Source organism: Mastigoproctus giganteus, chromosome 2 (genome assembly GCF_048544385.1).
Source record: "Mastigoproctus giganteus isolate SK-2022 chromosome 2, ASM4854438v1, whole genome shotgun sequence".
Classification (NCBI taxonomy): domain Eukaryota; kingdom Metazoa; phylum Arthropoda; class Arachnida; order Uropygi; family Thelyphonidae; genus Mastigoproctus; species Mastigoproctus giganteus.
This window is the reverse complement of record NC_143576.1, coordinates 166787708-166804681: the sequence shown is the minus strand read 5'-3', so window position 1 is coordinate 166804681 and position 16974 is coordinate 166787708. Positions and strand designations below refer to the sequence as shown.

The 16974-nt window shown below is 35.2% G+C and overlaps 1 protein-coding gene across 2 annotated transcripts in view; it reads left to right on the top strand.

The window, feature by feature from the left end:
* Positions 1-16974, top strand: part of kuz (zinc-dependent metalloprotease kuz) — a 265140-nt gene that overhangs the window by 94032 nt on the left and 154134 nt on the right. The window contains exon 5 of one of the 2 annotated variants that reach the window (XM_090389622.1): positions 2586-2894. The exons of the other annotated variant lie outside the window; for it this stretch is intronic. Coding sequence (XP_090245748.1) covers positions 2586-2894 — 309 coding nt within the window. The remainder of the gene's footprint in view (positions 1-2585; positions 2895-16974) is intronic. 2 annotated transcript variants of the gene reach the window in all.

Below are 16974 nucleotides of genomic sequence, written 5' to 3'. Positions count from 1 at the left end.
GTTGCACTCTCATTATGGCCTCTAAAAGCAATGCCCAAACTTGCGAGGAATTTTATTGTGGATACAATTCTGCGCAGAATCTCTCCAGTAATTTTCTTTTTGCAGTGTAATTTTCAGATTTTGAACATCAATGCGATTTAACGTAGAGGAGCACTTGTATAATCATCATCAACCATTTGCAATCCACTGCAGGATGGTCTGTCCAGCAACTTTCTAGTTCCTTCTGTTTTTTGCAATGGCCATCCATTTACTACCCACAAACTCATGGCTTTCATCTGTCCATTTTTGTTGTCTTCCAGGTTTTCTCTTAGCTCCTCTTGGGTACCATTCTGTTATTTTCTTAGTCCATCTGTCATCATGTTTTCGGGCTATGCGTCCTGCCCAAGACCATTTTAGTTCTTTAGTTTTGATAAGAATGTAATTTACTTGAGTTTTCTGCCTAATCCACTTGTTTCTCTTATCTAACAGTCTGATTCTTCACTGTGTAGTTCTCAGCTTCTCTTCATTCTTTTGTTGAGTGCCCAAGTTTCACTTCCATAAGTCATGGTGGGGAGTATACATTGGATCATTATTTTAGTTTTCAGACAAATTGGGATATTGCTCCTCGGTATGTGACCATATTTCCTGAATGCTATCCATCCTAAATGTATTCTTCTCTTGACTTCCAGTCATTTATCATTATTACAGGTAATGACTTGTTGCAGATAAATGTAAGGACTTGTCTCTTCTTCCCAATTTTAACAACTCTACAGTAATTTCATTTTCCATCGGGGCTTTTTGATTCTTCATTTTCTTCAACGCATGTTCTACCTCATCAGGAAGGATATTGGGTATGTTGTTTACTAATTTACAAATCACCTTCCCCATTTCTGGCAACCTTCCCTCGCTCCTTGTATAATTCTCTATAGTAGTCTGCCATTTGAATTATGTCTTCTGTTATTTATAAGTACACCATTGCTGTTCTTCAGTTTCAGTATCATTTGTCTTTTTGTATTACTGTTCATGGCTGCTGATTTAAATCCTTTGTTTTCTCTTAATTCTTGTTCTACTTTTCTTGTGTTAAATCTTCTTATGTCCTCTCTGAGTCTCTTTCTAATGGCTTTGCATTACTCAGTGTACTCAGTTTTCTCCTGTTAGTGTTTTTCTTGCTCTTCATTTGTTGTCTTTGGTACATCATGACAAGTGTTTCTTGACTAATTTTTTATTTGTTGTATTTCTTTTTACCTATCATTTCTTCTTGTAGTACATAAAATCTCCAGGCTTATTCTTTCTCGTTAGTTGTTTTGTTTTGTAATTGTTAATTTTTAATTGTTTTGTGATTGTTAATTTTATGTTTTGTTTTGTAATTGTTAATTTTTAATTGTTTTGTAATTGTTAATTTTTTGTTTTGTTTTGTAATTGTTAATTTTTTGTTTTGTTTTGTAATAGTTCATTTTTAATTGTTTTGTTAACTTAATTGAAGAATAAGAATTTCATTTATTGTTTTTGCTGTATTCAATTAAAATATTAAACAATTATGTTACCGTGTAAATTAAAAGGAAACAATTTTTTTATTCCTTTTTCAATTTATAAAATGCCATTTTTCTTCTCTAAAAATCTGGTCATCCTGTGAGAGGTTGTATCAATTTTATATCCAATAAAGGGGGGTCACAAGCGAAATAAGCTGGTGAGCCACTGTCTTATGTAATGCTCTTCTTTATGCATTACTGATGCGATTTTTAAATGTCATGTTATGCAGGCTGTTTATGATCTAAAAAGGAAAATTTAAAAAAATAAAAAAAAAATTTTTTTTCAATTTATATCACCTCCTTTGTGTTTTTATTTTATCTTCCGAAGCCTCTTGGTGCACATGACATTTACAATTTCATTATAACTGTCTTCCAGTATATGAGAGCCCAGTTAAGAGTACAGATTCAATTTTACAGTATGCACACCAATGATAATTGACACTCCACCAGAACCATATTTTACCTCCAGTTTTCAAACTTTTTTCATTTAGTTTTGTTATTTTATTATTTTTTAAAATTAATATTATCATAAAGGCAATTAGATTGAAATTGTATTAAAAGTGGAATGAAGAACTTGTAATCTACATAAAATCTAAAAAAAATGTGTATTTCCAGTTGTAAATTATATACAGATTGAAATTAGACATTTTGTGGCATGTTTTTACCACTCCATGAGTTGTTGCTGTTGGTGCTTCATTTGATATATTTACATAATCTATGCACCATGCTGCCCAAGCAACATATATGATTAAAAATGACTAGATTTATTTTAATTACTTAATTAGATTTATATATATATATATTTAATTTTTCAAAGTTTCAAAGTAATTATAAACCTTTCTAGAGGTTATAGACGTTTTTTTATTTACATGCTGATTTCATTCAGTTATTCTTTAAATTAAACTCTTATCTCAGCTACAAGTATGAGTTCAGATTAGTTTTATTAGAAGCACCAAGGAATTTGAGGTATTTTTAATTACCTTTCTTCAGTGACTTTGCCACTTAATTCTTATTGAATGTGTGTGTGTGTATGTATGTATATATATTTTTTTTTCTTTCCCCCTTTTTTTTATATAGTTTAATGATACAGATTTTAACAGAATCAGGCGATCAATTTTGGAAGAAGATACTCATAACATATATACCCGAGAGGCCCAACAGTTTGCATCCAAAGAATCACCATTAGAAAGGAGAGCATGTTCACTTTATATTCAGACTGATACATTTTTATGGGAGCATATAAAAACATATGAACAATCAGATACAAATATTCGTGAAGAAATAACATCTTTGATTTCCCAGCATATTAAAGCTGTAAATTATATTTATGAAAATACAGACTTTGATGGTTTTCGTGGAGTTAAATTTGTTGTTCAGAGGATAAAGGTAAGCTTTTTTTTTTTTTTTTTTTTTTTTTTTTTTTAATCATCCCAATGATGTTTTATATTTCCCCTTTTAAAAGCTTCATTATAGTTAAAACATCCTTTTTGTTAAGTATCAATATAAACCAAGTTAATATTGTTCTGTGTGTTTTTTTTTTTTTTTCCCTTCTTTTATTCATTGCAATATTTAAAATAGTAGTTAAACAGAAACATCTTATCCTTGCCTATTTTTGAAAACGCCATTTACCAAGAATAAAATATATATTCTTAACTGACTTCAAAAAATGAAAGGACAAGGAAAATAATAAGTTAGTGCTTTGCTTTATGTAAACCTGACTCAAGAAAAGGTTATAAAATGAAATTTTATTTACTTCTATTTAAGGAGAAGTTTTGTCTTCTAATCAAAGTTGTACGCGCTTTCGATTTATGAACCAAAATAGACTAATATGCTCAACCATTATCCATCTATCATTCTGTAATAGAAGTGGTGGGAGATGGCTAATGGTTATCATAGAATCATAGTAGAATGGGATGAAGCAGAAAAGAAATAGTCCAAGAATGTAAAGATCAAAAAGTCACATATGCAAATGAATCCTGCTATTAAAGGATGGACATCTTATCCCAACTTATAACATTATATTTATTCCCAACTTTGCCTAGTTTTGGTAATTTAAATTGTCACATTCTTCCATTTATTTCAAATTAATATATAAGTGCCAAAAGTTTGAATGATCTCGGACAACATGTTGAGGCGACTCAGTTTGCCGAAATTGTGGGTTAAATGGACAGATATGAATTGACTGTATACCAACCAGAATCTCCTCACTGCTTTTGTATTGTGATGGCAGTAATCCACCCTGCTTTAAAGCTTAACATACTGTTAATTGTAATGTGGCTTGAGGGGTAGTTTGCCCCCAACTCTGCGTCGGACAATGTGATGAATAGAAAACTCTATAAAGGCCTGATTTATGTAGGTTAGTAAATGTTGGTGTAGTATTAGTGTGGGGGTTGTGTTGTATTGTTATAGTAGTCAAGCAGTAGTCAGAAAGGGCCCATTTAAAAAAAAAAAAAAAAAAAAAACAATGAAAGATTGTAGGTGATAGTGTGAAGACAGGAAGTGGGAGGGTTAAAGTGATACAGTGAAAGACAAGTGCAGTAATAAAGCATGGGTAGCTTTACTACACAGAATGGGCATTCCCACACGATACTGCCAAAAGTTGGCAAGTTGTGGGGCTGGTTTAACACTTGAAATATAGAAGTTGCTATATACTCTGATAGTATTTGGCCATTATGTGTGCCTGCTCTGTCTTCTGAATGGCTATGCCATGAGGGTGACTGGCAGTTGATATCAGCACACACAATAATATTTGCATTTGGTAGCAGAGCTGTAACTTGTTAGAGAATGTACAACAGACCAGGTAGATTCTTCACCAGAGTCTTCACGTGGTCTGCTGTAGATTGTAATTATACAAAACTGTCTTGCAGCACTGCTGTTATCTGCACACACTGCCACTGGGGAGCAGAGGTGACCCACCTTTGTGACTGTAAGGTCAGTATTTTTTACAACTAGTGCAGTAGAAGGGGACACTATTGATGTAATCTTATAGCCTCTTGGGTATCCTTGAACTGTGCGTGCGTGTGTGTGTGTGATTCTCAGAGTGCCATTATATCTATATCATTTCCCTCTAATTTGAGCTTGATCTGATCAACAACTGAATGTGCTCTTTGAGCATTTAATTAGACAAAGTTTAGAGCTCTAGTCACTTTCATGTTCTCAATCTGACCCATGATTGGTTCTAGATTGGATTATTTAATCCTTTTCTGGTAACGGGCATTTAACATCCCTGATGCTCTGTAAATGGTCAGTCAGCTATGCTGACTTGCAGGTCGCACACTTTGGCTGCTGATTTTTGTTTTATCAGTTTTTAAAGTCGTGGCCCTAGATAGGAGATCTATCTAGGATACTTCCATTTCCCTGGAAGTATGCCCATACTAGTAACAATTATAACATTTACAATCTCAAAATCTGTTCTGGTCACCAATCTTAATATGCTTCCTTGGAGATATCACATAATCTATAGGAACCTTCTTACCCTCTCTCAGCTTCTATCCGGAAAACTGAGCTCACCTGATATCTGGGATATCATTGCCAGACCAACGCATCCCTATACAGATTGAAGCTGCATAGCATGTCCTCTCTGGATAACATGTTTCCAGATATTGAATAGACATTGAGAAGCTCTGCAAGGACAAATCCTACAGATCTTCCACTCTTGCAGACATGTATGCCTTTGTCATGCTGGCGCCTCCATAGCCAAGTGGGAAGGAACAGCAGTGCATAGCACACGCTTCTTGATCAGACCGGGGTTCGAGCCCGTCACCACCAAATACGGAGGATGCGGAAAGGTCAAGGGAATGACCATCGCATGTTCTCGGAGCAATATGGCCTTAGTTGCTAATGCTCCTAAAAAAAACAAAAAAAAAAAACAACCAAATAACCTTGTCATGCTCTAGGTGGACTCTCAGAGATGCCGCTCTATCCACACTTTGTTGCATCTGTATGTACTTTTATATGTTGTATCTTTATGTTTATGTATCTTAACCAGAGACTAAGTTTTTAAATTATATGTCAGTCATCAATTCCCTTTCAGGAGTTGGTCTCTATGTCAAAAATCAGGATGTTGGGATTTCTCCCCTTTGGTTTTTCTGGTTGTGGGCCTAGTTTTTCTACTTCATGGTTGGTCTCTATCTTTTTGAAATCCTCTTTGTTTACTTTTTCTATCAATACACCATTGTTTCCTACATTTCTAAGTTGTTGACTTTAATATCTTTCAAGTGGGGTTTTAATTTTGTCATTAGTGTCTTTCACTGTGTCACTTGATTTGTATGCGGAATCAGGCATAGCTTTTAAGATAACTTTGTTCACTTTATTTTTGGGCATTTCCTTTGTATTGTTTTTCTATCTAGGTACTAGTGTCTCAGCTTTGTTGGCCCTTGCTACTTGGGCATAGGTTAAGTAATTATTCTTTTCCTCTTTGCCCTTAAAACTTTGGTTTCAGTATTTAATTGTATCATTCTCTGTTCTAAAACAGACCAGAAGCTCACAATCTGCAACCTTATTGCAGATGTAATCTTTTTGGTCTGTTTATGTAAAAACTCCTCTAAATACTGTTTTACTTTAATTTGTCTAATGGGATCCATTATATTTCATTTATTGCTTCAAACAAATTTTTTTTCTCCTTTGTCTTTGTCACTATTGGTTCTGTATTGTCCTTTTCCTTATATTCTCTATTTTCTATCTAATCATTCCCTTTTTTTGCCTTCTTTCTACTAAGGGAACTGGGGGTATCTGTCTAAGTTGTCATTATTCATTTCTTCATATTATTTGTGGCTCTCTCTCTCTCTCTCTCTCTCTCTCTCTCTCTCTCTCTCTCTCTCTCTCTCTCTCTCTCTCTCTCAGTATTCTCACCTCTATATCAGGAATATCTTCGAAGTCGGAGTCATGATTGGTATTTCCTGTTTTCTGAGATTTTTCATCCATGTTCTGATCTTTTCCAGCCATTTTATTGTTATAATCTAATTCCTCGAGTCCAGTGGAGTAATTTAATATATTGTTTACGAGTATGAACCTATTTAAATCCAAGATATGCAACTTTTCTTTTTTTTGTGGGGGAGGCAAGGAAAACTACATTAAATTTTACATATGAGCTAAATTCAAAGTCAGATTTGCATTCCTCATCCAAAATAATATCTATCCAACTAATTTTAATGCTAAAGTAATCAAAATTGTTCATCTTTTTAACTGTAAATAAGTCACAAGTTGTAACAGCAGGATCTCTACTGCTGTAGCGATTGCGCTTCGCAAAAACCTCTTCAAAAGTACAAAAATAAGTCAGAACAGCTACTAAAAGAAAACTTAATTGAATAATACTACTTCCCTTCAGCGCTGCAAATGTCTTTATAATCTGGAAATCCATAATTAGAAGCACTGAAAAAGAAATTACAATCTTCAAAAGCCACATTGTCTGTTTTTTACCTATCAAGCAGAGCATCTCTTGGAATTCACGAAGGCTTTTGATAATGTTGCCCATAAAAGACTGCTGTACAAACTGGAGCAATGTGGCTTTTAGAATAAGTTACTGCTGTGCATAAGGTGATGGATAATTGAAAGAAGACAGAGACTGCTTGTAGTAGTGGCATGTGATGCAAGAAAGCAAGTGTAGGAGCTTATGTAGCATCGGCCATAAAAAAAAAAAAAAAAAATTTCACAAAACCATTCCCTCTAATACTTTGTTCAGTTCCTCCTTAAATTTATTTAACCTATCAACTTCCACAACGACAGATGGAAGTTTGTTCCAGCAATTAACCACCCGCTGGCTAAAATCAAATTTCCGCACATCTATTCTACTTCTATCTTTCCTTAATTTGAATTTATGCCCCCTTAGATTTGTAATCTGAACAAGTGGAAGAATCCCATCAGAATTCAGCATGGTCAACCCATTCAACACCTTATACACCTTAATCAGATCACCATGCAGGTGCCTAGTCTCCAGCCACTGTAATTTGAAGAACTTAAGAATCTCTTGGTAAGAGGATCCTTCATTCCCCTCACCAATCTTGTTGCCCTTCTCTGTACACGCTCAAGCAAATCTACATCCTTCCTAGAATGAGGCCTCCAGACCTGTACGCAGTACTCAAGGTGTTGCCTGACCATCGCCTTATACAGAGGGACAATCACCTCCTTTTCCCTGCTAGCAAAATTCCTGTATATCATTGACAAAACCCCATGACTTGTCCTGGCAGCCTGTTTGCATTGCTCAGAAAGCTTCATATCTGACTGCACAATTACTCCCATATCTTTTTCGTTTTCTACCACCTTAAGTCTAGTACCACACAGTTGGTACGTTTTCTCTAGGGTTACTTCTACCCATATGCAGTACTTTGCATTTGTCAAGGTTAAACTTCAGTTGCCACTAGGGCTTGCATAAAACCGAGGAATTTCAAAACCGAGTTTAACCGAAGTTTACTCTTAAAACCGGTTTTAAAACCGATTTTCTCAGACTTAGGGAAAATAATTAAAAGCTTATAACACAGGTATTTATTTATCTTGGGTAGATTGTACAAATCGTAATCAAATCTTATAAACAAAATCTATCACCTCTTATAGTAAAAAAAATAAAAAAATTAAAATGCTCCAAAAAAGTAACCAGCTTGAGATTATACAAAATTACAAATTGTATTCAAATCCTTTGAATAAAAACTATCTTCTCATATAGTAAACAAAAAAATAATAAGCCCTATAATAATAAATAAATAAAAATAATGTGAGAAAAAACAGCTTGGGGAAATTACTTTACTATTTATTGCTCATCTTTTTTCTGAAAATGATTCTTTAAAAAACATAGTATATTAAGCATTTTTCCTGATACACTTGACCTTATTTTTGTGTTAAAGAGACCAGTGATCGAAAACACTCTCTCATATTGGACACTTGTTGGTTTAATGGTCAGCAGTGCTCTATAAACTTTCTCCAGCTTTTCACTTCTACTGCTAGTTGCCTCCAAAATTTTAAATTCTTTGCTGATTTCCAATTCACTCGGATATTTTGAAGGCTCTTCAGTTAATCTCTTTATTACACTATCATGCTCTCGCATGAGTGTATCTCCAACATCGGAACTAGATGAGTCTTTGTTTTCTAAAAGAACAGTTCATTTATTTTCAATTTCTTCATTCAATGCTAAGACTTTGAATGTTTTGCAAATAATCTCTGATAAATCTCTTCAGCATGCTTTTTCAAAACTTGCTTACTTGGAAAATCAAAAGTTCTTGAACCTGAATCTTCTTTCCTTAACTTTTTGGGGTTGTGTAGATAGTTCAGCAAAGCCACAGTTTGGCAATTTCGTCTTGCATTGTAACGCTGCAAAAGGCTTTGGTGAAACTTTAAAGCAAATGGGTTTTCTGCTGTATCAAGCTTAGCAAGCAGAAATTCTATTGAAGACTCTGCTTTAAGTAAGTCTGTATCTTCTGAGATTATAGCCTTCAGAATCATTTCAACTGGTCACAAAGTTTCACAAAGCAATTCAAGTGTTTTCCAGTCATCATCAGACAGCTTCGGTTGACAGTACTGCACAGAGCATTTGGAATGCAATTTTTCAATTTCAAAAATCTCTCAATCATATAGAATGTGCTATCCCATCTAGTCTTGCAATTTAATATAAGTTTATATTCTTTCCCATTAAATTTTGCTTTAACAAAATTTTGTAATATGTCATTTTTGGTAGGTGATTTTCGAAAAAAGCTTGCAAATTTTTCTGACTTTGTTAATAGTTTGTGCAATATTGGCCATTGGATCGAAGAAATAAATGAGCTCATTGGTAAAGTCGGTTTGATAAAGCATGCCTTGCTGTCTTTCTTTCAACTTCTTCATCATCACTACTTTCTTCATTGTCTTTGGGAGACTCAGAGACTGTGGCACCATAATTGATTGCTTTTTCATAAAGTACATCTATAACTGACAGATGTATACAATGGGCTATACATTATTGATAATTAGGCGTAATTTGCTTGCCAAACTTAATCATCATCATTGCTGCTCCATCGGTTGTGCAGGCAACAATATCCTCATCCAAGTTCAAACCAAATTCCTTCGTGTCCATTCACAATTTGCTCAGTTCTGCTATCAAGTGAACCATTAATTTCAATAAGACCTAACAACCAATGATTGTCTTTTGAATGCTTGTTTATATTCTTATACCTTTTATTTTGTATAGACGTATATTCGTCTAGAATCAATGAATACCGTGCACCCAAAACCAATGAATTTTTGAAATGCTGAATGAGTTCTTCTTTCTTAGTTTTATAATAATTCAGAACCATATTTTAATTCCATTCACTGAGGCTGGTGGTAATTTATCGTATTTATTTCTCTGATAGTGAAGGCTTGATTGTATTAACTCACTCTTGGCAATTGAATTAAAAGAAAATCCATCTAAAGCAGCTAATTTTGAAATCTCATCTTCCATAGATTTTTTAACGATAAAGTTTTCTAATGTACTTACCATTTTTACAAGAGGTTCACTGTTATCTTGTTTAATGTCAATCTGATGCATTTTCTTTAAATGCAACATCAAAGATGATGTAGATCCTCCAGACGACTTCATTATCTTCTGACATTTCGAACATTGTGCTTCATCTTTGCTTTTTCGAGCAAAATAATTCCATACATTTGATTTCATCTTAGACATATTAAGAGTAATAAATATTAATTAGTAGGAATTTATATCACCGACAATTTTAAATAAAAATATTGAAGATAACAAAGGCACAATACTATGCGTCACTCCCGCAAGCACTGAATGAAGAGTCTAAACGAGGCAAGTTTCAAAATTTTCACGAAAAAAATTTTTTTATTTATTTACTTGCAATTTTTTTTTCTGCAATTAAATCTATTGTATTTTCAAAATTACATAAAAGTTAAATTTAGTGAAGCTGCTTTTTGGAGAACATTTGATCGCAAATTTAATAGGAATAAAGAAGCAAAAAACTTTCTACGATTGAAATTTGTTGCAGTATTCAGCGAATCTGTTTCTAGTGGGTAGCCATCAATAAGGCGCATTCCATAACTTGCCTGGCGAACAAGATAGATGGAATGGAGAAATGTTGAGCATTTTCTTTTACGCTATCGCTCCGACTCACTTAGTCGTACCCTCATCGTACAACAACCAAACCATAACCAACAGCAATAAAACAAATTCAAGCCGAGAACTGATAACGACTAGGTGTCATGACTGCCGCATCGTGGAACCTACAAGGAAACCGACTCTACTAAGAATAAAGGACACGGCTTACATCCATTTGAATGACCACAACCCTGGACTTGTCAAAGGAACACACTGACCTGGACCGTGCAGTTTGCTGCCACCAAGTCATATTGACGAACAAAATCGAGCACCTGACTCGATTACTTTAAACCCAAACCCAGGCGGGAAGAGGGGAGACACCCTGTCCCCCTCTCTCCGCCGACCCTCCTTTTCCTTCTGGTGAGGCATGGACATGCCTCACTGACTACCTGGGGACATCTACCCTGTCGCCCCATATTTCTACCTTTACCCCAGCCTTCTGCCTCCCCTCCCCCACTCTACCTATACACGACGCGAACGCCCTACATCCTAAATTAATCAAATCCAAAATAATTTTCACCCAGTCTCGGCCTATCACACGCATTGCCCTGCTCCTGCCGTTTGAATGCATGGATGCTATGCGCTGTATGCAAACATTCAAAGTAATTACAACTGCATGGATATATATATATCCATGCAGTTACATATAAATATATATATCTTCATTTTTTTTTTTTTTTAAGGTCCTAGCCGCCGAAATCTCAGGAAATTAAGAGGCAGGACCTGCCAGAGTAACTTAATTCAAGTGAGTTCCTGGTCTGCCTCTATGGGGCAAAAGTGGAGCGATGTTGGGCCTCAGCAGGGGTCCAGCGGCTAAATGACCAGATGAACTGTACACGACACCACACAAATACAATTCCCACACTTTTAAATCTCTGGCTTTTCCAGTCAACTGGTTCACCCACAATGTAAACTGCGCGGAGATGGGGGAAACCCCTGGTGCCGTTTGACCCTAAACACACTTTCGCTTTCACTTTCAGTCGTAAATGAGTACACCTGCATCGTGCCATGATACTGGTGGGAAGATAAAAGGTACCCCTCCTAGATTTGTGCCACTTGCCCATGAGATTCATACCTAAACATAAAATAAAATAAAAAAAAACATATTTAAAACATAAAGCAGTTGAACAATCCAGACAAACGAACACACAAAAAAAAATGTGCGTACCAAAAAAATTATATTCGATGGCTAACTAAAAAAAATATTCGAATCCGGTTTTAGAAGCTCGGTTTCTCAGTAACTCAGTATGAAAACCGGATTTAACCAGTTTATAAAACCGGTTTGCAAGCCCTAGTTGCCACTTCTCAGCCCATCTGCCCAAATTTTCTAGATCCTGTTGCAGTAGCACACTGCCATTACTGTCATTAACAACCCTGCCAACCTTTGTATCATCTGCAAACTTTGACACTAAGCCTGATTTACCTTCATCAATATCATTGTTAAATATACAAAGCAACAATGGACCCAACACCGAACTCTGTGGGACTCCACTAATAACATTAGTCTACGAAGAGCAGCACCCATTGATTACCACTCTACGTCTTCTCCCACTGAACCATAATTTTATCCATTGTAGCAACTTACCCTTAATACCATACTGCTCCAATTTGTACAGTGGTCTTCCATGCGCAACAGTGTCAAAAGCTTTCCTGAAATCCAAGTATATGATATCAAAATTATTTTTTGCATCCAGTTCCTTTGTAACCACATCATAATAACCAATCAAATTTGTCAGACAAGACTTTCCCTTAACAAACCCATGCTGTGTCTGAATTATTGCTGCAGTCTTGTCTAGATGATTCTACAATGCATCTTTAACCAGTGACTCCATTATTTTACCCGGAACAGAAGTTAAACTAACTGGTCTGTAATTACTCATGTTTCCCTTCGCCTCCCCCCCCTTTGTGAATTGCGGATACATTTTCACATCTCCAGTCCGTGGGGACCTCCCCTGAGTCCAAGAATGCTCTCATAATTATGGCTAAGGGTTTGCTTAGTTGCTTTGCCACCTCCTTTAATATAACTGGATAGATCCCTTCCACCCCAGGTGCCTTTCTTATGTTTAACTTCAACAATTTCTCCTCCACTTTGCTCTCAGTTATTACTAAATCATTAAGCACCCTGCTACAATTTGATAACCTTCTGGCATTTTCAAACCTTAACTCCTCATGTGTGAACGTAGATGCACAAAACTCATTCAGTTTGTTTGCTATCTGAGCAGGATCATCAACAGTCAAACCATTGATATCGTAGACCAATCTGATTCATCCCCTTCCTTTTAGAGTTTATATAAGTAAAGAAATCCTTGCTGTTTTTCTTAGCATCCTTTGCCAGATTTCTCGTAATCTGCCTTCGCCTGCCTAACTTCCTTTGTGATTTGTTTACAGACTAGCTTATATCTGCCATAGGCTTCTGTGTCAATAGGCACTGCTCTTTGTGGGGTAATATTATTAGTGGAGCTCTCCAGGGTTAAGTGCTGGGTCCATTGTTGTTTTCAATATTTATAAGTGATATTGATGAAGGTATATCATACTTAATCTAAGTTTTTAAGATGATACAAAGGTTTGCAGTGTGGTTAACGTCATGAGGGTGAGCTACTGCATCAAGACCTAGGAAAATTGGGTCGATGGACTGAGAAATTGCACTTGAAGTTTAACATTGACAAATGAAAGATATTGTATATAGGTAGCAATAACACCAGAGTAACTTGTTGACTGTGTGGTAAACTCATGTTAGTAGAGATGAAAATGACCTGGGCGTTAAATATGCAGTCAGACATGAAATTCTCTGAGTATTACAGACATGCTGCCAGGAAAGCTCATGGGGTGTTGTCTATGATATATGGAAAATTTGCTAGCTGGCATAAGGATGGGATTGTCCCTTTGTATAAGGTCTTGGAACGGATGCAGGAAGGGGTGCAGAGAAGAGAAAGATTGGTGAAGGGAACAAAAGAGTGCAGGTACCTAGAAAGGCTTCAGTTCTGCAAATTGCAGCTTCTCAGAACTTGGCAGGTGCAGGGAGATTTGATTGAAGCATTTAAAGCCTTGAATGGATTCAGTAAGCTGAATGTTAATGGTATTCTTCCACTAGCTGAGACTACACATTAGGGGCATAAATTCAAGTTGAGGAAGGATGGTTGTGGGATAGATGTATGGAAGTTTGCCTTCAGACAGCAGGTGGTTGATTGTTGGAACAAGCTTCCATCAGTTGTTGTGGAAGTGGATGGATTGAATAAATTCAAGGGAGAACTAGATAAATTCTTGGAGGGTATGGATGGGCAAATTTTTTTTTTTTTTGGCTGATACTATATAAGCTTGCTTTCTTGCATAATTTGCTGTTACTAGCACTACTAATGTATGTAAACATATGTTTTGAAGGCAAAACTGCTATTCTCGAATAGTGAAATTGCACTCAAGTTGGGGTTTTTTTGGTGAATTTTAGTATTTTCATAATTCCAGACATAGCCATCTATTTATTTTTATATGAATAAAATTTAGAAACTGCTCAAATTTCTTAAAAAAATTCCAGTTGGTATTAAAGTCATTAGGTATTTTGTTGCATGCGCTCTCTCTCTTAATCAAGGTATTATTTTGAGACATGAATTTTCCCAGTCAATGTTTTCCTGAGAACAGTTCAGGTGTAAAACTAAGTCTTAGTTTGAAGTGTACAACACATGCTCAAACAGACAGTTATGCCAGTTTCGATCATTACCACATTTATGGCAGCTGGCAAAATACAACGCACAGGAATAATATGGCATCAAATGCTCAGAGACATGTATGGTCATTCTCATTAAGTTTTCATGGCATGAGAACATCAGCATAACATTTCACTCTTCAGTTTTTCATGTGGTTAGATTTTATTACTAATTCTCAATGAACAAGTAATAAAATTAATCTGTTGGCAATTGTAGACAATGGTATTTTGCTAATCACTTTCACATCTCATGCTTTCTAATTGAGACTGTGAAGCTTTAATCCTGCTAACCTAAAGAAATCATCTGATTCTTTTGGAGGCAAAACTGTGTGTTTTCCAATAGTAAAATGACACATGAATAGACATGTAGGTTTTTCCTGGGAATTTTTGGTATTTTCATAACTCAGGACATATTTGTCTGTTTATTTTTATATGAACTGCTCTCTTAAAGCATTAGAGAGGAAGATGCCAAAAAAATATGAAAAAAATAGTAATGATTTAAATAATGTAATAATGTAAGCAATCAGTATATTCAGTAAATGATTATATTCATAGTATAATGTATAAAATACCAGTTACCAGCATTGATGTTTAAATGTTAAACATCTAAGTTGCAGATTTTTTGTGACTGTTCAGCAAATAATAAACAATTACTCTCATGTATGTCCTGGTATACACATTAATGTATTAAAATTATCAGTGCTGGAAAGAGTAATGGAATGGAATGTCACAGAAAACTTTGTCATTTCATACATGTGTCAGTGCAAGCAGATTAAAATGTAAAATTAGGATTATAAAACACTTATAAATTTAGTGTATGCTTTGGCAATAATGATGGTTGCAGTGCTATGGACTGCATGTTAATGGATTAATGGGAGAAATAGCATAAAGGCTTTGTTTTTGGTACTCACCTCAATTGATCTGTTTTGTTATATGATGTTAAGTGGAATAGGATTAAAACCAATTAAGAAATTTGGTTAAAATTAATAAATAGAGATGGGAAACATTTAAAGGATCTGTGATTAAAAGTAGCCCAGGAAGAGGTGCACGTCTTATTCTTGGTTGTCTTGTATAAAATATTAAAGTGAAGGTTAAATGCAGCCAATAATCATAACGAGAGACTTTGTATAGACATCTTCGGTTGGCAATGATAGATGTAAGGAGAATTACGTATTTAAAGAGCCTGATTTCCCTTGATGCATTGTGAAACATGTGGGAACTTCATGCACGACAGGTTTCAGGCTGGTAGAAGATTTTTCGGACTTTTTTGTTCAAAACATTAAGATTAATATAGTGGCGTCACCATTCTGTAATGAGTGCTTCATAGAAAGATTTTGTAATTAGATGATTTTAAAGTAATAATAGGAACGGCTGAATCGATTAGAGGGTTGTGGTTATGGAGGTGAACGTGTTGAGTGAGTACAGTGCTGGTGTGATCAGTTTTGAAACTATTATAGTGGTAGTATGTGCGTGTGTTGGGAGTATTTATTGTACCATATTTTGCAGGTGTGCTTCCAATATAGCATGTGTTGCATCCTGGTTGACATTTAATTAGATAAACAATATTATTGATGTCACTTATAGGGTAATGGTGTGTTTCTTTATAGGCATTAAACATGGATCCTGATTTATTATACAAAGAAAATGTTAAGAGTTATATCAGTGTTGGCAAATATTTGAAAAGTTGTCAAGTGAGTCTATAGTGGAAAGGGATGACAACACATATTTTGTTTGTTATCACAGTTTGTGTTGTGTGGATTATTAATTCTGTTTTCGGCAACGGAAATTACGTGATGAATTAGTTGCAAGGGATATTGTCTAGCAATAAACTTCTCTGTGAGATATTGGAGTTCTATGAGTTGATCGTCATGTGAAGAACAGTATTTTATGGCATTGTGGATCTGATTATAATGAACAGATTTTTTAATACTAAGTGGGTGGTGCGACCGGAAATGTAGGTATTTCCCTGTGTTTGTTTCTTTTCTACAGATTTTAGTTCCTAATTTTGTACCTGTTTTATATACTGTGAGGTTAAGGAAATTAATTTTGTCTTTTTCTATTTCAAGAGTGTATTTAAGCCTGTCATGAATAGCATTGAACTTAACAAATAGATTGTCATTGGAAGATTTATCTCCCATTAACAATACGTCATCATCATCAGTATAGTGCATGTAGAGTTTAATATCTGTGGGAAAGTACTTGATTCTCAATGGTAGCTAAATAGATTTCAGATAAGGGGCCAGAGATTCCTAATTCCATGGGGAGACCAAATATTTGTTCGAATATTTGGTCTCAATATTGGAAATGTCTGGCATTAAGCAAAGTTGAGATAAGTTCTAAAATGCTGTTTATACTTAGGTATGCTAGGGTCATAAAGGCTATCCGCGAGTGAGAAGCCGGTAATGGTACAGGAGTATGCTAGTGTAAAGAGATATGATTAAATAGTGAGGATATATGGTATAAGGAGAGGAACCAACTTGATGGAGGCGGATGAAAGAAAATAATTAAATGATTATAAAATAGTAAGAATACTGAACTGACCCCTCAGATTGTCCTAATAGGCTGGTCAATGTAGGAAAACTTGTAAAGTAAAAATAAAAGTGAAGGAAAGTATTGCTAAACTGATTGGGCAAGTTGGGATCACAAGTACCTAACCTATAGGAGAAGCCCCTGGATTAGAAAGATTTAATATGAAATGTGAAGTTAAT